We start from the raw sequence: 21,876 nt of genomic DNA on the forward strand, positions 1-21,876 counted from the left end.
TGAATAGATAATACTCAACTGTAATTAACATGTGGGGTGTTTATGTAAATGAATGCTACCAAAGTACTTGAAAAGTCTTGTTTTCTTAAGTGTTCTCCCAATAATCTTGTTTACACCATTAATCTGCTTTTCCACATACATTAAACAACTTCAGAGCAGATAATTCAGAGTTGAATTATCACAAATTCAAAATAGGTGGGGACTAAATTAGTAAGGTTTATAATGTATTAACATATATTGAGGTGGGAAAATATTACTTTTTTTACTGGTAGATTATGTCCTTATTAACAGATAGTGTTCAAAATGAACTTTCCTGCTCTTAACCACAAATGCTATAAAGAACATTACCAGGTAGATTTGTTTCCCATTTTATATTCGTCTATTCTTGTCCTACAGAAATTATATCAAATATACTGATCAACAATTACCTCTACTATCCATCATCTATTATTATAGCGTTTTGTTATCCCTAGAAGAGTGCTATATAAGCCCAGGCCTTCCCAAGTGTATTAGGGAAATGAGTCTAATTTGAAAAAAGAGAAAATTAGGAAAAGGTGGGGATGGGAACTCCAGGAAAAGAAAAAATATAAAATTCCTTCTAGACTGCTCTGTTTCATTGGTCTCTTTTTTCTTTTATTAGTCACCCAAAAGAACGTTCTGGACTTCGCCCTCTTCCTTGTGGAACCTTCCCATCCATCCCTCAGTGCCCCACTGAAATGCCACCTTTTTGCTAAGCTTTCTTTGATCAGTGCTGTTGAAAGTGACCCCTTTCTCTTGAACCCCAAAGCAATGCTGGTCGGCTCTCCTTCTTGACACTGGAGCACCTGTAGGAGGGACCGCCTGTGTTTTGGCTTTGTACATGCTTCTCTGTATTGTCTTTCCTCTCCCTAACTTAGGCTGTGGTGGTTTCATTCCAGAACTCTTCCTATGCTTTTACTACATCCACAGCATTGCTAAATTAGCTACAAAGCTAAAGGGTAGTATTTGGTGAAGGTGTGTGAATCCACCTTACTCTGCCTACCTGTCACCAGGAATTCACCACCGTGGCTCAACCCCCTATTTTTTGGTGACACATACCAACCATTAACATCTGTAATGAATACAAAGTAATGAGAAGTAACTTCTTTTTCTTTCTTATTCTTTGTGAGGTGACTAAAGGCAATTCAAAATGTAACTGTTCCAAAAACAGGTTAAGCAGTGAAACATCTTCAGAACGGGTGGACAGCCATCCAAATGGCTGCTTGAAGGACCATACTCATTTGGGTATAGTGCCAAGATACTCACTGAAAATACATTATAAAGTAATGTAGTTCATATGTTACTAAACTTTAGAGACAAATCAAGATTTTAAAAATCATTTCACGAGAAAACTGTTTGAATTAACACTTCCGCTGTATTTCCAGGGCAACTTTATTTGCTAAAACAAAGGGGTCTAAACCAGCAGCCTCTCCCCACCACCTTACCTGTTATACATATATACATGGACCCGGCTGGCCTGGAGCGCCGAGTCCAGGTGCTGTCGGAGTGCCTCCGTGGTCAGGACATTAGCACCGTCTTCCTTGGGGGTCTGAATCATGAGTTGAGGATTAAACATAGCCTCTTCTCCAATCTTCTGGCGAGTGTAATTTAATTCACGACTTACTCGCCCACCAACTGGTAAACATGTACAGGTTTCAATTAGAACATCAAAATCCCCGCAAATTCACATTCTGTTATCTCACTAACAGGAGCAGGGTACACAATAAATGAACTCTGGTCACGGAAATGTATGGCTGATGTTTAAGGGGTAACATTCACACTTTATTATGATTGGCAATGTTAACTCTACCAATAACAAACATATAAAAAATACTCACTAAACCTATTAACAATGGTCCTACCTGTCACACACGCAAACCTAATGCGTGAGTGCTTTGTGCACCTTCTAACTAACACACCATATGTATAAAGGGGGAGGGGGAAGGAAAACTTGAGACACTTTTCCTTGCAGACCAGACCAAATACCCCTGTTACAATTTCTTTCACTTGTATAAACAATGTGCCCCTGCAGCACATTTCAAGATAAATGGCTTCAATTTACACTCTTCTCCTAAATAATCTGGCAAAGGTAACAAGGAAATGTTTCTCCTTGTTGGAAAAAGAAACAAGGAAAGGTGGCAAATGTGTATTTAGCACAAAACTTGCCAGGAGAAGATAAATAATGTGATTTATGTCAGATGCACAAGGGGAAATCCCACTTGAGAAGAACCAAATGTATCAGCCATGGCTGTCTTGGGAGGCCCTGGAACCTACTCTCTCAGACTCACCTGGTCAGCATCCAGAAAGCACAGGTGCCAGGTTCTGAGTCACCTGGGGGCGGGCTGCCTGTGTTCTGGAAGCTCTCCTGGTGATTCTGAACCGCTGCCCCAGCTTCTCCAGCAGGCAGCCAAAGCTGGGCATGAGAGAAGCCAGCACAACAAAGCACGAGTAATGCTGTTACTAAAAACTGCTTTTTTGTCTTCTTCTTCGGGTTCTAGGCTGTATTTCAATTAGGGTTTTAGAACACGCCAAGCTCAGGATGCTGCACTGTCTGGGACATATGGAGGGACAGGAGTTTTACTTCTCAACAGGGCCCTGATGGGAGCTGTGAAATGAAGCTCTGGAGAGGCTGCTTTGATTCAACACAGCGAAGGGTAAGGGCTTTGAGGGAAGGCCTGCAGGGACAGCTAACAGAAGAGAATCCTTGAGCACCCTCACCCCTACACACTCCAAAAGTTCCAAAAGGCAATGTAAGCTGAATGTTTACTGAAAAGCAGGCCTTCAGCTCTATCTTTTAGAAAGAACCCTCAGGGATCATCTTAGCTTTCCCACGAGGAGAAATCCTTTTTCTTCAAGTTTAGTATTCAAGGACATAAACATTTGGTTTGAGCAAGTAAATAAGTACTGGGAACAGCGGGTTGTTTAGTTCTCTTGGCATATTTTATAAACAAGGGAGCAAGCTAAAAAGCAAATAATGCCCTCATTAGGAAAACTAGTCCAGATTCGCAGACTGGCAGAGTCATCTGTGCAGGTTCACACAGATGGCCAAGGCCACCGTGGAACTGTGAGGTGAGGTTGAACATACTGTGGTGTGTTGGAGAGAGAAGAGGAAGAGGGAGGGCGGGGGGGGGGAGGGGAAGGGAGGTGTAGGAGAAGAGAGAGGGAAATGATCATTGGCTATAAAAACTATTTAGATGCTGCAGAAAACTTTGGCAAATAGCCCAGGGAACTGCTGAGGCCCCTGTAATCAGTTTGAAGTTAAAGACCATAGGAAAAAATAGGAAACAACTTGCAACAGAGCATGAATTTACATAACGCCATAGGCCTTCTCAGGATGCTCCATAAAAGCTGCCTGCAGGCAGGGTCTGGCTCCTTCTGGCAGGAATCACTATGTATTATGTCAACCAAGTAGTGAACTGAATTATACTCAATCCACATTCTCTAGAGACAGAAAAGCTGTTTGAGGCCCCCCCCTCAAAAAAAGCAATTATTAGTCCAGAGGTCACTCCTGAAAAGCTACACAGTTGCACACCAAGGAGCTCCAAATAGGCTTTTCGAAGAAAAGCTCAACCGCTCCTTTTTTCTGGCTATCAGACATCAATGCCCCGTGCCTATCAATCATCTGTACCTGCCTCCTTAAGCACTGGCATAGCACGTGACTTCTCATGCTGCTGACAAAGTCGTAACGCCAGGTGAATTAAGACCATGAGGTAGAAACCACCACCAACAAAGCAGGACCATAGACCTCCCCGCGGCCCACTGACCCCCCGGCCCTGCCCAGCAGAGCAGCTGCCTACAACTATAACCAATAAGGTGATGACCCAGGAGAGGAGTGCACACAGAAATAAAAACCAAACGCAAGGTTCATGCTGCTAAGAACTAACTAAACTCTTCTAGACCAATCTCATAATGGTTCGATTAATTTACCTCAGGGGGTTTCAGAAATGATGTTATTTCCTACAAGATATAAAATGTACCTCAGGGATTCCATAATGTCAACTTTTTAGAGTTTTTAAGATGTATATTTAAATAAACACCTATATTTTAATAAAGGGGTACATTTTTCACATCTCTAGAATTGAAAATCTTTTTGCTCTTCCCCCTTTTTACGCTAGTGATAAATATGAATATTTTGCTAACGTGACAACCAGTTTCAACCAAGACAAGACTATTATCATTGGTAGATTTAGCAACTAGAGTTGAAGGACCCTGAATTCTAGTTTCCACAACCAGCTATGCTGTATCCTACTTTTGAGTACTGTTAAATTAGATTTACTTTTCCATATTACATGACCATATTTTACTTAACACTTCATCTTTTATAAACAAATATGAATGTTTCTGCAAAACTATTCAGTAACTTTTTTAAAAGTTTAGTTGATATCCACTTTCTTTGATAAATAGTTGTAACATGACTCATTCAGCCAGCAAGCATTTGTGGGGTTCATGCTATGTGCTGTGTATTGGGGTGTGTGGTAGATAAGACAGCTCCAAGAGGCTCGCTGGCCAGTGAAGCAAACAGGCAGTACACAAGCAAACCAATGTGGTAGTTTCATGGCATGACAAGTGCTATGGAGGAAATCAAGGTGGCGATGCCATGTGAGTTACTGGGTGGTGGGGCAGGGGAAAGCCCACTTCAAATGGAGTTGCCAGGGAAGACCTAAAAGGAAGAGATACTTATGTTGACTCTGAAGAGCTGGGGAAACAGCATTCTGGCCAGAGGAACTAGCAACCACAAAGTCCTCAGGTTTGGCTTGCCACAGGGAGAGAAAGAAGGCAAGAGTGGCTGGAGCTTGGTGAGACCATAATCATGTCATTCACTTGGTTGCACTGGTAGACTTAGCTCCTTCTCAGGTGTACCTGTGTCATAAACTGCACAGCATTCATATGGTCCTACATCAGTATTCACCCAAGTCACTCTAGAACAAGTTACCAGGAACAGAAATCCTTTTGGACACGGTAATTTTACAGATTCACTGACTTTTGTGACTCTAGCAAATGCCTATCCTACATCACAGCTGAGTGACGGCCCCGAGCTGTTCCTTATCTTGCTGTCTTCCTTACCATGCAGGAGTGTGAAGCTATGGTCTCAGGAAGCCCTTTCAAGTACTGAAATTACAGGTGTGGTTTGGGGGAAATGGTTTGCTCCCTTCTCTTTACCATTTTCAAGGTCAAATTCCTTCTTTTTTAATTTAAAAATAATCTCATATTTATGAAATACTGCATAGTCATTTTTGACTACTGAGCAGAATGACCCATAAGATCCAGCATTTGTGATATAGATGTAGGTATACAGCCATGTGAACAGTGGTTATTACTGTGCAGTGGTTTATGAATAATATTTACCCACTTTCCTTTTTGGGGTTTATCTCTATTTCTTAATCCTTCTGCAGTAAACACGTATAATTAAAGACTACCATGTGACAAAAAGAGAAAAATACAAAAGCTACTTGACAGTCATCTGAATTAAAAACAAACTCAATGCAAAAATATTATACGTCTCTATCATATTCTGAAGTCCTCTGATATTCTTTTCCTTCTTCCAAACTGAACAACTGTAACAACAAAATAACAACCAAGCTTTCTGAACAACACTCAGGAAAACTGTTACTTAGGATCCCGGACACAAAATAAACGTTTATATGTGTGTGGTGCTTTCCACTTGCAAAGCCCTTCACACTCATTATTTACTTATTTTTAAACATTTTGCTTACTGCTACTCCCCAGTCAAGATGGGGCAAGGTGGAATGGACAGGCAACGGGAACAGAGATCAGAAGACCTGGGTTCTGAGTTCCAGTCTTGCCACCCGAGGCACTGAAATTTGGGATACAGTTGAGTCTCAGTAACCTTCTCTGTAAAGTGGAATAAAAATGATACTACTAACCTCATAGGATGGTGTTAGCACTGACAATTATATGAAATTTCCCAAACCCTTAACCAGGAGCTGAGCAGGCATCCATTCATTTATTTGTTTATCGCAGGGCATGTATCATCACCCTTATTTTACAGAGCAGGAAACAGAGCTGCAGAGTTTGGGTGACTTGCCCAAGGTTACCAGCTGATACGAGGTGGAATCAACCTTTAACTCTGAGCCCAACTGTCCTGCAAGCCTCAGGGCTTCTGTGCACCAGCTGAGATTATGAGTTCAGGGGCGCCAAATTACACATACCAGACTACCGTAAGCTCACAGATAAAGAGTTTTCAGAATGCACAAAAGTACTGCACAGGACAAATAACTGGTATCTTTATTTAAAGGACAACAATGTTGCCTCTCAGATTTTTCACCACCACTGAAAAGATAGTTTTTTTTTCCCATAGGGCCCCATGGGCAGTAGTAGACAGGCCCCATTTCCCTCTGGTCCTCAGAGGTGACTGTATTAGAGGGGGCAGACAGATGAGAGCACACAGAGAACAAGCAGCCCTAAGCCTCTTTACCTACAAATTCTGCCATTTTGTTTTCCAGAAATCTGAGGCTTAAACCAATTCTTTGAAAGAGGCAGAGTAAAAAGCATCACTTCTGCAAAAAAGCTCTTGATCAAGTTCTGCTGATCCTTTCCTCCGCAAATCAAACCAAGTATAGTTTTCCAAGGTGAAGAGGGGCCAACATAGGAAACCATTCCGCTCAGGGGTCCATACCCCCAGGCCAATGACATTCCAATCCATGGTAGACACCAGACGGTCCCCATGATGTTCTGCTGGATTGTTCCTCAGCACGGCCTTTCACACAGAGCTTAATAAACATCTGTGGCATTCATGCAAAAAGCTTTTGGCAAAAGCTTATTGTGATTCACATAAAGATGTTCTGAAGGACCAACCAAAGTGTTTTTCACAATAAATTCCAAGTCCTTTCAGGGAGGCACTGTCCGCTGCCCACTCACCTCGGTGCACACTCAGTGTGTCGGATGAATAAATGAATGAACAGCCTCAATACAGAGCCTTGGGAACAGGCAGTCATCTGTATAAGATATTAATTCTCCCCAAAGCCTCAAAAGTCAATCAGTCAAAACAAATGACCCTTTCAGCCTGAAAAGTACCCACTCAGAGTCCAATTAGGAAAATGGGGTCTGTGTATATGCAAGTGGGGCATTTGCATTTGATTAATCCCATGAATTATCTAACAGCCTCTAGACAGATTTTCCCCCCCCTTTAGTTGCTTCAGGTCCTTCTTTCAATCTTGTGATTAGTTATTGTGAGCATGAAAAAGTGCAAATCTCTAAAAGGGTGTAACTGTAAAATTATTAGCACCAGCTCATTTTCTAAACTGAAAAAAATGAAGATTCAGTAATTTGGGCAATTGGCTGAGAACTCCTGGGCTGTGAGTTTTAGTCACTCTTCCACCCATCTCTTTTATTCATGACTAGCCAACTGCTGCTTAAGCTTCTGGGCTGTTTTTCTCCTGGTGGGATTGTGCCCTTGGGCGTTGCCATGGGAAAATGCTAGAATCATATAGCCCAAAGAGAATCTGTCTTCATGAAGTGAGCCCAGCGCGATGAAGACAGCAAAAACAAGAGCAGGACAGACACACTGTGACGCCTCCCCAGGGACTGTGAGGGGGGAGGAGGAGGGCCAAGTGCAGTGGCAGTAGCGGCTCTGAGCATGTGCCTGCTACTAGCCCCCGCACCAGCTGTTTGCGGTACCATCTGTTCCCACCCGGGCTGCTTCCTCTGAACGGCGTTCCCTGAAGCCGCCCGCTCGCCCCGTCGGACACGATCAGGTCAGCCCAGCACTCTGCCCACACTGGACCTGCTGCCTGCCACAGCTCCCCCGACCCAGTATTTCTCACAGGGCCACCAGCTCCCAACATGACACTGCATCTGTCAGGAGGCCCATTCTTCACTGGTCACTTGCTACTGTGGCAAATCAGGGCTGGGGTCAACCCCACCTATGACAGGCTGAGTGAAGTCGAGCCTGCAGACCCCAGGATGTTCCTGGTTTCCAGCAGAATGTGGCAGCGTAGAGCTCGGCTCTATCCCTAACTGCATTCTTGCCCAGCTGTGAACTGTCCCAGGTCCTACCGTGATTTCACCCAATTGCTCAAGTGCTATGGGCAAGCAGACGCAAACCCCAGTCCTGTCCTTCAGCAGGAGCTGAGCAAGCCCAGGAGGGTCTGACACAGAGCAGCATGCTTGCTCAGAGGCAATGCTGGACCAGGAAGCAGAACCCAGGGACCAAAGACAGCATGTTGTTATCAAGTTCTAAGTTCTTAGTGAAGACCTCCTAATGTCTTCATAAGGACACAAAGCAACTGAACAACAACAAAACCAAATGCTTGCAAGGCTGTGGGCTCTCTATCTAGTAGTCAGGCTGTTGCATGACATTAACCCCGGTTCCCTTCTCCCAGCTTCTGTGGGGCGGATATCACCTCTCTGCTCTGAACAGTCTTCTTGCCATGATCCAGCCTGGGCCTCTTTTCACTGGCCTCCTACCTGAGTGGCCTGGGGAGCGGGGAGACAATGTGAGTCCCCACCTTCGCATACAGGTTCCCTGGCCCCTGCGGAACTCCATGCTGGCCCCATTTATCTCCCGCACCGACCCTTCCCTCTGCATCTGTGTGGGGAGACGCACGTCACTGGTCACTTGGGGCCACTTTCATGATTGTGTGGCCATCAGGATTAGCTGGATTAGGGGCTGATGCATAAGGACCCCCTGGTGCTGTGAGGAAGTTTCGTTACTAGGTCAGCATGGTGTGAACTATGTTCTGTCACCACCACCACTCCTTATGGCCACCAACCGAAGAAAAGTGGGGCTGGGGGGAGGGTGGCAGAAAAAATGGTTCCAGAGCAAAAATGCATGAACTCCTCATAGCAATAAATTCTCCCATCATGCATTTCGAAGGACATGAACGATTGAAGACTGTCTCCCTTTTAAACAAGAAACCTACAGGATTCTTTTCTTACCCATAAAGAATTTCATGGGTCTGAGAGTGGCGGTAGGTGGAATGGTAAGCATAGCTGCCATAAGACACAAGGGAACTTCTATTCTAGCCCTTTGCTAAAACCAGTCAAGCAGTTTGGGAAGAGAGTCAAACTGTTGGAACCTTATTATGTTCGAGGCGAACTAACACCTGCACAATGGTCAATTCTCATTCTTCTAAAGATGCTTGCACTAGCTCACCTAAGGGGGATTCCCCTGTTTAATTAAAAGGAAAACAATATGGACAGGAGTAGTGGAAGGAATGGGAGGGGGACAGGGGGAACAAGAGGATGGGGAGAAAACCAGAGGCACAACTCTTAACTCCTTTTAAAAATTCACCAACTGAAAGTTTTCCTCCCAGGAAATCATTTGGCCCATTCACCTACCCAAACCTCCCATCCTGGCCGCCACTCATGTGGACCCTGCATGAAGTAAACACAATTTGTAGAGAAAGTAATGGGATTTCTGCAAGTGTGTGTGAGTGAGTGTGTGTGTGTGTGTGTGTGTGTGTGTGTGTTTTATAGAATAGTCCCTCTTGCACAGAACCGGGCTGTTCCATCAAAGCCGTATCTGTTATATTTCTGTCTTTCTCTTCTGTTTGGCGTATTCACCAACAAGAGAAAAGGAGGTAAGCTTTGGCGGCCCTGACCTGCAGCTGGAACACAATACTTTCGCACAGCCCTGCCGACCCCTGACATAAATTTTACACCGCAGCTGGCATTTACACACTCAGCATTACCATATGTATAGCTGCTCGGTGCTAATTATGCTAATCACCTGTCTAACTCGCTGCTGCGAAAAATGGTTGTATTTAGCAGTCCAGTGCCTACCAATGCAGCTTACTGTGTGGCTGAAATGTACATTCAGACGGCCCTGAATGGCAAGATTTTTCCACGTTGCTGGCTACATTCAGGCCTCAGAAAAATTTATTCAAGTCAACTGGTTTCGGTCCGCAACAAAAAAGTTACGAGAAAAAAGTGAGTGTGTTCTTGCCCTAACATTCTGGATCTGCTTGCAAGCAAAATGATAAATCAATTGGTGTGGGAAACAAAAAGGGAGAGAGATTTCTTTTGGGAGCCATGTGAAACTGTAGCCTATTTAAAAAAAAAAAAAGAAAAAAAAAAGGGTCATCCTATTCCCCAAATCTCTAGAAAGAGCAGTTAATAGATATTTAGCCCTAATCCCAATTCTCTCAAATTGCAAGCTTTGTTTGCAATTAAGCAAGGTATTAAACATGTGCAGTTTTTTTCTGGATCATGTGTGACAAAAATGATGGTATCGTTTCTTAACTTATTACAACACTGTATGAACCTCATGGGGAAAAAAATCAGGTAAGAGGAAAGAAATAATGTCTTAGGTAGTCTGGGAAAATTATTTCGTTACTTTATCTTTCAGAAAGCTTCTACTTAAAAAGACACTGTGTGATATTTACATCTATTTTGTGAAGTTTTCTGGCTTCTCCACTAAAGGAGCAAAAGAAATCAAGGGAATAGGGGTGGGGAAGATGGGAGAATTCAAAATAAGAAAAAAAGTGGTTGGGGAGGGATGGAGGGAGGGAGGGAGGGAGGGAGAGAGAGTAAAAAAGTCTACATTTTCCTTAACCTCAAAATTCCTGTTTTATCATCAATGTTTCTTAAAGCAATTTTCTCAGATCATTCTATAGAATGGATTTCTAAAATCAAGATAATATTATTACAGGTTGTTTTAACAATTCCCCAAGTCCAAACTGAAACCCCATTTCCTCCTAACTCACAAAATACTTCCCTATTAATTTTTAAAAACCCTGAATCTAGTCATCGTAAGGAATGCTTAGTATTTGATTATTTGGGTGTACAGATATGTCTAGGCATTCCAATTTCCACAGCACATAAGACACATTCTGCTGGAGGGATGGCCCAAAGTGCTTAGTTACTTTCTCACCTCCAAATGATCATCATTAGATTCTTTATTTAAATTTAGAAACTGGAAGCAAACTGGAAGGCCATTCATTTTGCAGCGTAACTTGGGTCACCCTCCCCCCAATGCTACAAAACACCAGAGCAGCTTTGTGATAAATCTCAGGTTTACACACAGAAGGTGTACGGACCCAGCAGGAAGGGACTGTGAAAGAAGCTGGCCTCTACTTGCCTTGCTTCACTCAGCTTTCAATTTAACTCACAGCTGATAAAAAGGGTGATGCTCATAGTAACTTGAAGATGCCGCTATGAAGACAACAGCTTTCTTTCTGTCAGCTCACCCCACCATTCTGTTCTACATTTTATAAACTTATCTGACCCAATGAAGCAACATTATCCAAGCCACATCTTGCTCTCTTTGGCATCCCAATTCAAGTTGCTTTTCTTTGCCCGTCCAAAGTATTAATTCAACTGGGTTTTTGTAGTTTCAAATCTTGACTATGCAGCCAAAAATACAAATGACACGATCACTACTGGGCTCAATGCAGAGGGCTTACCCCTCTCATTCCCTCTCAATCTCCTGCTCTTCTTAAACAGAAGATGGACCACCCTGCCTCATGGCACAGAGCAGTGTTTACATTGCAGTACTTGACTGTGTAATACATCTGGCATTTTTGGGCAGGATTCCTGAGCTAGGGGCCAGAAGCCCTTAAGCAATGATTTAAGGGGAAAAAATCATGCATATTTACTTAACAAAGCCCACTTCCAGTTCCTTTTGCTTACTTTCATACATGTTTCATCAATAACTGAAGACTATCTTGGTTGATAAACTGGGGAAGTCTACTGTTTTTCATTTATTTTAACTATAATAAATAAAGCTTGTGTTGCGGTATAGAGACTTGCTTCTCACTAGCCTTGCCTTCATAGCCAGTTTTGGGACCCACAGGCAGTGTGGATTATTTGGGCCAACTCACACCTGGGTTTCGGGATTAGTAATAAGGCCCTGCCTCCACATTATAAATCTCTCCAACAACAAACTTGTCACTCATTAGCAGGTACGTGACTGCCCACCAACAATACAGTTTCCTTAACACATGACAGCTGTTTTTCCAACTATGCTCTAAACCCCCAATACAACAAAATGGTCACAGTCTTGAAGGAACTGAGGACAGGATGCATATTTCTGTACACACAACTCCTAAAAATCTCCATAATGGTCAAGCAGTTTCTCAATGGCAGCATTCTAATGATTTGAAAAGCTTATTTCTTCTGTCAAACTTAAAGATACATGTAGAAAAACTGAGATATTGCAGTGTAAAGGAAACAACAATCCTAAATCCAGTTTAAGAGGGGAAAAAAATCTAAGAAGTATTACCATAAAGCACCTAAATTCAGAGTTTGGAAGCAAAGAGTAATAAAAGTGTTTATATTTTGGTGACCCTGATGATATCTCTGTAGTCAAGGGAGGTTTCCACTGAGGAAATCCCAAGGAGCTTCCTTCCTCCTGGACTGCCAGAAACGCCTTCATGAGCAAAGCTGTCTGCTTTCTGGGATGTCAACCAAGATTTCTCATGTGGATGGACCATCTAATACTGTGGCATCTGCCAAAATTTGGATGTGGAAACCTGTCCTCTTCCATCTCGATCTAAGCTCCATGTTCCCTTAGGTCTTGATGTGGGTTTCACCCAGGGAAAGCCTGAAGGTGGAACACCTGGGCTGGAATGTCATGGTGCACGTTTCACTTACCATCTCAGAAATGCTATGGGGCCCAATTCTTCCACATTTCATATGGCACATTAAGCACAGGGGACCGAGACTTGTTTCACAGTCCACATGTCAATGGATTCTAAAGTTACCTCAAAAGCTCATTAAAATGCCATGACTCTTCAATAGGGGAAGCACATCTGCTGATAAGACCCCATCAAAGAGTATGGTCTTGAAACAAACCCTCACCAACCTAAGAACCCCAAGGATGCAAATGGCAGCTCTGCATCTAGAATCTCCTACAGCTGATTTGAAATAATACATTTACTAATTTCTTCCTGTCAGTTTGTGATTAACCAGATTTACTACCATTTCAGATTTCACACTAGTAACTCCAGAGATCCACTGCGAGGAAATGATTTGGGCAGTTTATGAATAGGTGGGTAGAGGGAAGGGTGGGAGGCAGAGGGAGAGAAGAGAGGAGGGGAGGTGAGCAAAGGGATATAGGTGAGGAAGGAGGGAGGAGAGAAGGAGAATGGAGAAAAGGTTCTGGGAACAGATGAGCAGCAAAGGAGATAACAGTATCATAATAATAGAATCATACAGGTATGGCGATTATTTAGGGATGTCTCACGTAGCAGGAATTCCCTCAACTTTTTTTTTTCAAAATAGTGTCAAAACAGTGCTAAGTTAAAATACTGTATTTCTGCAAAGTGGCTTCTATTAAATCTGGTCTCCTTTCAAATAATTTTAAATATTTCCATACTTGTTTTAAAAGCCAAAAAAAATTTTTTTTAAATAAAGCAACCCCCTCCTCTCAACCAGCTGAACAGACTACTCCTCTGGGGCTAAATCTGGGCAGATTGCTGGCATGGACAAAGTGTGTGGGAGGGGGGGAGCCATATAAATGGCCCCTTCCACTGCATAATTGTGACCCCCCCCAATAAGAGAAGGAGGGCAGACAAGTTACAGCTCAGCCCGAGTGGACAGAGCTCCAGGGGTCACAGGGAGGTCAACTTTGAAGGAGAAATCCCAATGAAATATAAACATGGCATTGTGGAAACCAGACAAATCTCCCATAGCTTGTCCAGCCTGCGTTAATCTCGCCATCAGCTGTGGCGCATAATCCAAACAAACCGATCCGGCGGTTCATACATCTGGAAACTGTCATCTTCTGGAGCCTCCAAGCAGCGTTCCGTGTATCTGAAACACCCCATCACCCAACCTGACTTCTAAACTTGTCGGCAGGCAGCAAAGAGATACGATGATTCACAGGGTCAACTACCCTGGGAGGAAGGCATCTGAGGTTATTTGTTATTTTTAAAGCAATTATTGTTGGGCATTAATTTTTTGATCATTTTTCTCCAGGTATGAAAGATATGCCACAATTGCTTCCACCTGTATGTATGTGTCCACTATCAGAATCTAATCAATACCTATCTAAAAAACATATTCTTGATTTTAAAAAGTGCCTAGGCGACCAAGGAGTAGAAAGGAGCTTCTGCATCTCATTCTTTTTGTCCCTTGTGAAATGCCCAAAACCCCAAACTGACAGCCCCAGAAAGCAGAAACTGGGTGATAACCTTGGAAAGGGCAGTAAGAGCAGAGCCCACGCACTGCCTGTCTGGCTGACGTGCCTCAGTCCCTCGCTGTCTCTTTGGTTCTGCTGCATAAGAGCACCTGGGGAAAAGTGGTGTGTGACAGGAACATCTGGAGAACTAGACCACCAAAGAGCCAATGTGCTACGTGGGCTTCGGAAAGGAGCTGTTATTGCAGTATGAACAAAGTCCAGTGGTGTCTTTTATTGTTTTTTACAAAGTCACGTTCATGCTAAAAACCTTCAGCCTACTGTGTTTGAAATGCACCGAGGTCTATCTGCAAAATTAAGTTACCTGAAGGAAAAGGAAAAAAAAGTATTTGAATATAACACTTCTTCTTTCTTCTATGCCTACCCCCACCCACTCTCTCTCAACTTCATGATGTTTTTATTTGCTATGTAATGTAATTTTAAGAATAATCAAAAATTTAAATTATTTGCATGAAAAAAGTTAGTTACCTGGGTCAGTAAATACCGGGATGGGGAGGGAGGGTTATCTTGAAAATAAAACTTTTGCATTTATAGCAATGCTTTAGCAGCCACAACTCTGTCATAATAAAAGCCTTCCATCTGCACAGCATGGGGCTTCCAATTGAAATCTATTATCTAAACCAGTGGTTCTCAATTGGGGCAATTTTGCACTGCCTCCCCCCCCACACACACACGTTTGACAATGACTAGAAACATGTTGTCACAACTGGGAGAGTGCTACTGGCATCTAGTGGGTAGAATCCAGGGATGCTACTAAACATCCTACAATGCACAGGACAGCTCCCAAAACAGAGAATTATCCAGCCCAAAATGTCAATAGTGAGAAACCTTGCTCTAAACTGAAAAGGATGGTGAAGCTCAATTATCTCCTCTAACTGCCTGACTTAGAGCCAAGAACAGCCAAGAACACCGAAGGCTTATGTTAGCAACTACAAACTCTAGCTACAAACTCGAGAGCACTTAGAAACATCAAGCAAGCATTTTTTAAAAAAACTTTCCATTTCCCTTAAAAAAAAAATCAGTCACAATTTGTGTCCTCTCTTGATACTGGCCTCCAGAGATGTTAATAACCAAACACAAGGCAATATGGATTCATTTCAAGGCTGTTATTTTTTGCAGTAAAGGAGGCTGGGGGCTGGGCAAGCTTTGAGAAAAAAACCAAAAAGCTCAAAAAGATAAATGAACTTTCTGTCACTGGAGAATCATGACAACAAACTTGTGTCTGAGAGAGGGCTGGAGTGGGGGGTAGATATTAAGTGAGACAGAAGCATAAAAGTGCTAAGCAAAAATGAAAAGCCAACAGAGAAATGGGCAAGGTTAAAAAGAAGGCATTTCCCTTCTGTGCCCGAAAGGATGAGAAGCACTCTGGTACCAGGGAGGGCGCTGGAGGCCAAATACACCAGTGTAAATCTTGAGGCAGGCAAAGAATGGCTAAAAGGAAGAGCTGGCAGCCCCCTCAGCCAAACACCCTGCACACATCAGAGACCTTCCTGGACCTTCCAAGTCTCAAGGCTTTCCACATCAAACCTGATGCCCCAACCAAAGGCAAGCACTGGGAGTTCTCCCAGAGGCCACACCCCTGTCCTCTGTGCCTTTGCCCAGGCTGTTCCTTTGGCCTGGAATGCCCCACCACCCTCACCTCTCCAGCCCTGGTCCTGACTCAGTCACTCTCCCTCAGGGCTGTCCTGGAAGGTGACCCTGCCATCCTGCCACTTATCTGTGTGTCTGCTGGGTGGAAGTCCTCTGAATGTATCTGAGTATAGATGTACACAGTTGCCTTTGTGTTTGTGTATATGTATGTCAATTTTTTACCCACAGGAGAAACAGCATTTTCCAAACTGTCCCTCAGCATTCTCTCCCCTTAAAATCTCTTATGCTTTCCTTTCTTCTGTTGCTTTTTAACTAAGGAAATATGCAACCTCTATTCATTTGGTTTATTTAGTGTAGCAACCACACTTGTTTATGTCCAGAACATTTGCAGTCTCTATTAAGAAAAGACCATCTAACAGACTTCTTTGCTGATAGTGACGAAGAATTTATCTAAGACATTAAAGTACACAATTAACCTAAATTCCACGTTGCTTCTCATTCTACTCTACTAAAGTCTAGGATAGCAGAGCATTCTTACTCTGAAAAGTAAATGCTTCCACTACTTGCTGTTGACATGAACACTAAGCTCACTATGTCAGGAACAAGACTTCCTCATTGTTACCTCTACTTTGAATTTAAATTAAAATTATAAAATGGTATGGTGGCCTCCCTGGTTGGGTTTACTTGCATTTATGAAACTGTTGCTTCTTCTACAGGGGAAGAATCTAGCATGCAATGAATGAATGAGAAATCAAGGTCAAGGCAACAGGAGACCAGGTTGACTTAAGTCACTAGTAGGCAAAGTGGACATGGAGATATAGAGGATCCATAGTTTCTCATTTGTAAAATGGGACAATAATTCACTTACATGTTAAAAATATTACATAGGTTATCAGGTTATAAAAATAAAGATAATAATAGACAGCTACTTTACTGAGTGATAAAGCATGTAATAATATATAATAAATGGTAAGGGTAGTTGCTCAACAAGTGATAGTATTGAGTAAATAATACTTGACCAAAGAACCAGTGCGCCACACTGAAACTGCCAAAACAGAACGGGAAGGAAAATAGCTCAGAGGCCCAAAGTAGGCAAAATGAGTCTTATCTCAGGTGTGTCACTCCCCAACACTCTGTCACTAAGCTAGAGCCCAAGTGAGAAAGCTAATAAGCATGTTTCTCCTCCCAGGACTTGACATGAGTTGTGTAATGCAAAAACATAGTTAATTCTAGAAATATTTATAAAATGTTACATAAATAAGTTACATTAGCTCTTTATTTTTTTACATTAGTTCTCTTTAAACTTATTAACAATCTATTGAAAAGTCTTGCTCAAAACAACAAGATATAGTCTTTTGTCATCATCATGACACCCAACAAATCTGTTGGCCCAAGTAGCAGAAAGTGAATATTTGGACAGAGCTGGGAGCCCCCTTTGCTCATCACTTGCTCTATGTTAGAACCTGTGGTAGCTCCCCACAGTCTAGCCAATCACATCATTTCCAAACTGCAGTCCTGCGGTCCAGGGCCCAACCTGCTGCCCAGGGCCCAATGGAACCACTGCACCCTATCCCCGCCACACTGGGGGTCTCCCACTGCCGGCTGTCCACTAAAGCTTGGGCCTTTGCTTGACCCCCTTTCTGAGCTCTTGCCTAGAACTCCCTCCCTCCTCCACTCTCTAGGTCGCTCTAATTTGCCTCACCACCTCCATGGAAGCTTTTTCCTTTTTCCATTTAACTTTCATGGCCTACTGCAATTGTGAGCTCAAATTTAGTGCAAGTTTGACATTCAACTCTAGTAGTTTTAAGTGCATGAATTTGTGCACTTGGAGTGTCTCACATCTTTAGTGTCACTTACAGTGCCTAGACAGTGCTAGGGCCATTATAGATGCTCAGTAAACTTGCTGCTAGGACATCATAGGTGCTTATTAAAACCCTTCTTTATCTATCAATGACAATGAGGTGCCGAGTTGAGGTAAATTACCCCATGGATTCAATCCAAAGAACACTTGTATTAATTACCAAGCTTCTTAAGGCAAGAATGTTTTCTGGTCTTAATTATTTGGACTATTATTTTGTCACTACTCAACGGAAGACACCACCATATTCTTGCAAAACACTGAAAGCTGAATCTTCACAAACAAGGCAAGATTAACAAAATATTCTCCAAGGTTATTTCTCCAGCAGCATTCTGAAAGGGATCAATTATGCAATTATGCATGTAACTCTTAGGCTTCCAGATTTTGTCTTAGATAGCTTTCACTAGGAATGCCTCAGATATTCTGGTGTGAAATATCTACATAATTACGGCAATCCTTCTTTCCCAGCTCATTGTAAGAGATTCCCTAAGCAGTGTTTAGGGGTTAAAATGTTTCCAAACAGCAACTCTGTTACTTTCCAAAAAGAATAAAAAAACAACGAACAGAAAATAAAAACAACCGGTCCCAAAACAAAACCCCTGAATCAAGAGAGTTACAAAAAAAAAAATGTAAAATGTTTCCGTCTGGGGTGTCGGGGGTGGGAGGTGTGATCTATTTTAAATTTACAATCACTTAAAAAAAGGCTTCAAGAACCCCCAAATTGAGGAATGTGGATAAAAGACTGGCATAACCCCTAGGAGAGCTCCTGCGGCCCCTCCGTCCAAACCCGCTTTCTTAAAACACATTTATTCTTTCAGCCTCCAAAACGCAGCCTTCCCCCAGCATAATTCCATTTTAAAAGCCCCCACCCGCGAGGAAACATTAATCTACTTTGCAAACAAGCGTTCTAGTCTGTGCTTTACTGCTTTTTTTCCAACTCCTTTCCCTCCACCCCCCCCCCTCTTTTTGTACCTTGAGACAAATGTTTTTTTCCCCAAGAGTTGAAAGCTGTCCAAAAACAGGACCACACACGCCGCCGCCTCCGCAGGCCCGCGCTGTGCCCGCCCCCCGCCCTCCGCGCGGCGGTCGTGGCCGCCGGGGGCGCGCACACTCCCTCCAGCCGGAGGGGTGGCCTCTCTCTGCCCCCCCCCCACGCCCTCCTTTCTCTTTGGACGCGGTGGGTGGGGGTGGGGGAGGGAAGGAAACCGAGGAGTACAGTCCGGAGCCGAGAGGCCTTCCTCTGGCCGCGTCTCGGCGCGCGGCGGAAGCGAGCGGCGGTGGCGGCGGGACCTGGGGGCCCCCCGGCCGTGCGGAGTGGTCTGTCCCGCGGAGGGGCCCCCGCGCCCCCGCCGGCCCGCCCTCGCCACTCTCTCCCACAACACCTCGCAGAGCGCAGCGCCCCGCGTAGATTACAGCGCGGCCTTTGTCGGGCGGGCCTGGCTCCCGGCCAGGCGCCCAAACAATAAACAATTCCCCCTGGTGCGGGCAGGGGGTTTTCGCTCTTCACAGAAAGGATCTAGGTGTATACTGGCAAATATCTTTATCAATTGGAAGGAAGGGCAGGGGGCCCGGGGTGGGGGACGAGAGGGCGCTGCGGCGGGCGCTGGATCTCTTACCTTCCACCCACAGCTCCTCCACGTTGGTCTCGAGATTAGCTGCCTTTAATCCCACAGCGAAGGCCCCAAATATGAGGAGGCCTACAACCAAGAACTTGCCGCAGTTTTTTTGAATGTAACAACCCAGTTTAAATAGGAGTCTCTGAAACTTCGCTCTCAGCCACAGCGGCGCTTTCCGGCCAGTAGCTTTCCCCTGAGGATGAAGCAGAAAGGAGGAGTGAGCGCCGGGGAGTCGCGGCCCGCGCGCCCACGCCAGCTTCCGCGCACCCGCCCGGCATCCCGCGACAGCCGTGAGGGGTGCCCTTCGGGCTGGAACCCAGGTCGGCCCAAGGAAACACGAGCGGCGTTGGGGGGCCTGGTGATAAATCAAAGTCAGGCTGCAGCGTGGCAGCTGCACCTTGGTCACAGCAGGGGCGCCCCCACGCGCGGCCTTCGTAGCTTCCCCGAGTGTGACTTGGAGGTCTGGGAAGAGGGGCTGCAAGAACAAGGGGAAGCCGAGGCAAAGAGGAGAGACACCATTCAACACAGGCAATATTCACACCAACCTGGGAAGGGAGGGGCTGCAAGAACAAGGGGAAGCCGAGGCAAAGAGGAGAGACACCATTCAACACAGGCAATATTCACACCAACCTGGGAAGGGAGGGTCTGCGTAAACCCCGCGATGGAGCCCAATGTTTAAGAACCAGCCAACCACAGCGCCCTTCCCCGCAAGTCCTGCCCCAGCCTTCACCCTTCTCGGGGTGCTCCGGCGAGGACAGAGGCTGGGGGACGAGAGCACTTTGGGAACAATGTTTGGCGGGCTCCCGCATCCTGATCCCCCGCCCGACGTGGTAGTAAATTGGGATCCACGTGGTGAGCGTGGGCGCCGGAGCTCACTCGCGACGTATTTCCATAGCGTTGGGAGACGCCGTGTGAGCTGAATTAGGAAGTGGGGCAGCCATCTGCAACTTACGACAATATTTGTGATCGGAAGAGGGCAGCCACATGGATCTTTCCCTCCTCTCCCTTCCCTTCTGGTTAAACGTGAAAAGCAGCAGAATGCACAGGGGAAGAGCCTGGGCCGACGCAGGCGGGGGTCCTGACTGGGCGCTGGCTGCTCCCGGCGGTGGCGTTTCCCCGGCGCTGGCCGCGGCCCCGGCCGGCCCCTGTCTGGGTGCTCGCCTTCCCCGGATTCCACACATTTCAGCGAACCTCGTAAACACAATGAACCCGGCCGCTCGGCAGACCCGCACCGCGGATTTAAGGTGGCAATTTGTTTACAACTTTCCCTTTCCCCACAGGCTCTGAGAAGAAGTAGCTCAAAAGCTGGAAAAGAAGAGGGGAGATACCCTCTTGCGAGGATAATTTTTAAGGGAGCAGAGATTTCATGCTCAACAAAAGCAAAACCGGCTGCCAAAAAGGGAAACCACCTTTATTTCGGCTCCCTCCCCCCCCCCGCCTCTCTCCACTCCGCCTCCCCCTCCAAGAGGTTAAGAAATGTGGCAGTATTACAGGGGTTTAGGCTGCAAATAGGGGCAGGGGCGCGGGAGTAGGGGGCTCAGGGGCAGGGGGTACAGGGCAGTGCCGCGCTGCGGCGGCCCTGGAGGTGGTCCACTGTGGACCGCTTTCCAGTGCTCCGGCAAAGGCACGCCGGGGAGGGCGCGTGCACACACACACACACACACACACCCTCCACCCCCTGCGGACTTCAGACAGCCCTTTCCTCCCAGGACCGGAGGGAGGGTTTGAATTTTTCAATCCCCACTTGTCTGGTTTTTTTTCCTGGAAAGGGTGTGTGTGTGTGTGTGTGTGTGTGTGTGTGTGTGTGTGTGGCGGGGACGATCCCAAAGAGGAAGAGGAGGGAAGAGAGAGTGGGAGGAGAGGAGAGAGTCTGAAATGCACCTTGGAAATCTGCTCCAGAGCGAAGGCGGCGTCGCAGTAGCTGGGCCGGTGCAGATAGTCCCAGTCCGGCGCGGCGTTGCGGCGCAGCCCCCCGGTCCTTCTACGCCTCCCGCCACCGGCCGGCCGGCCCGGGGCCCCGCTGCAGCTGCCGTCGCCGCCGCGGTCCTGGGGCTCGGCAGCGTTACCAGCCGAGGCCATGTTGCCGCCGCCGCCGCCGCGGGAACCGAGGCTTCCCGGGCGGCCCGGCGCGCTCCTGCCGCCGCTGCGGGCTCCTGGCTCGCCTGGGCGCTCGGCTTGCGAGAACGCTGCTGGCCGCCGGCTGTTCGGGCTGGGGCTCCGGTTGACAGACCTGCTGCTGCTGCTGCTGCTGCTGCTGCTGCCGCCGCCGCTGCTGCTCACACTGCGGGCGCTGCTGCCGCTGCGGCCGCGGCCGCTGCCGGGGAGTCAGACCCTGCGCCTTCCATTGCCACATTGCGCGGGGGTCCCGAGGTCTCTGCGGCTGCCGCTGCCCACATCCAGTTCTCCGGAGAGCGAGAGCCGGCGCGTGGAGCCAGCCTGTCCTTCGGGCGCTCGCGCGGCGCTCCTCGCTGTCCCCAACTCCCCCTACCCGTCCCCCGCCCCGCGCCGCGACCCCTTCACTGCAGAAAGCGCCAGCAAATCCCCGCCGCTCCCGCCGGCCTCGCTGACTCTCTCGGCGTCTCACGGGTCGCCCGAGCGGCCGCGGAAGGTAAGCGCAGAGCCGCCGCCGCGGGGTCCGTGGGCGCCCGGTGGGTCTCAGCGCTGCCGGGCCGGGGCAGCCGCCGCCGCCGCCG

At 46.2% G+C, this 21,876-nt stretch overlaps 1 protein-coding gene across 3 annotated transcripts in view; it reads right to left on the reverse strand.

Annotated features, from left to right (window-relative positions):
* PTCH1 (patched 1) overlaps positions 1-21,615 on the reverse strand; it is a 58,444-nt gene extending 36,829 nt beyond the window's left edge. For all 3 annotated transcript variants that reach the window (XM_061200585.1, XM_061200584.1, XM_061200583.1), the window contains exons 1-3: positions 21,065-21,615; positions 19,184-19,376; positions 1,464-1,653 (exon numbers count right to left, since the gene is read on the reverse strand). In XM_061200585.1, coding sequence (XP_061056568.1) covers positions 1,464-1,653; positions 19,184-19,376; positions 21,065-21,262 — 581 coding nt within the window. In that variant the 5' untranslated portion in view covers positions 21,263-21,615. The remainder of the gene's footprint in view (positions 1-1,463; positions 1,654-19,183; positions 19,377-21,064) is intronic.
* Positions 21,616-21,876: the final 261 nt, after the last annotated feature.

The sequence above is a fragment of the Eubalaena glacialis genome, chromosome 9 (genome assembly GCF_028564815.1).
Source record: "Eubalaena glacialis isolate mEubGla1 chromosome 9, mEubGla1.1.hap2.+ XY, whole genome shotgun sequence".
Classification (NCBI taxonomy): domain Eukaryota; kingdom Metazoa; phylum Chordata; class Mammalia; order Artiodactyla; family Balaenidae; genus Eubalaena; species Eubalaena glacialis.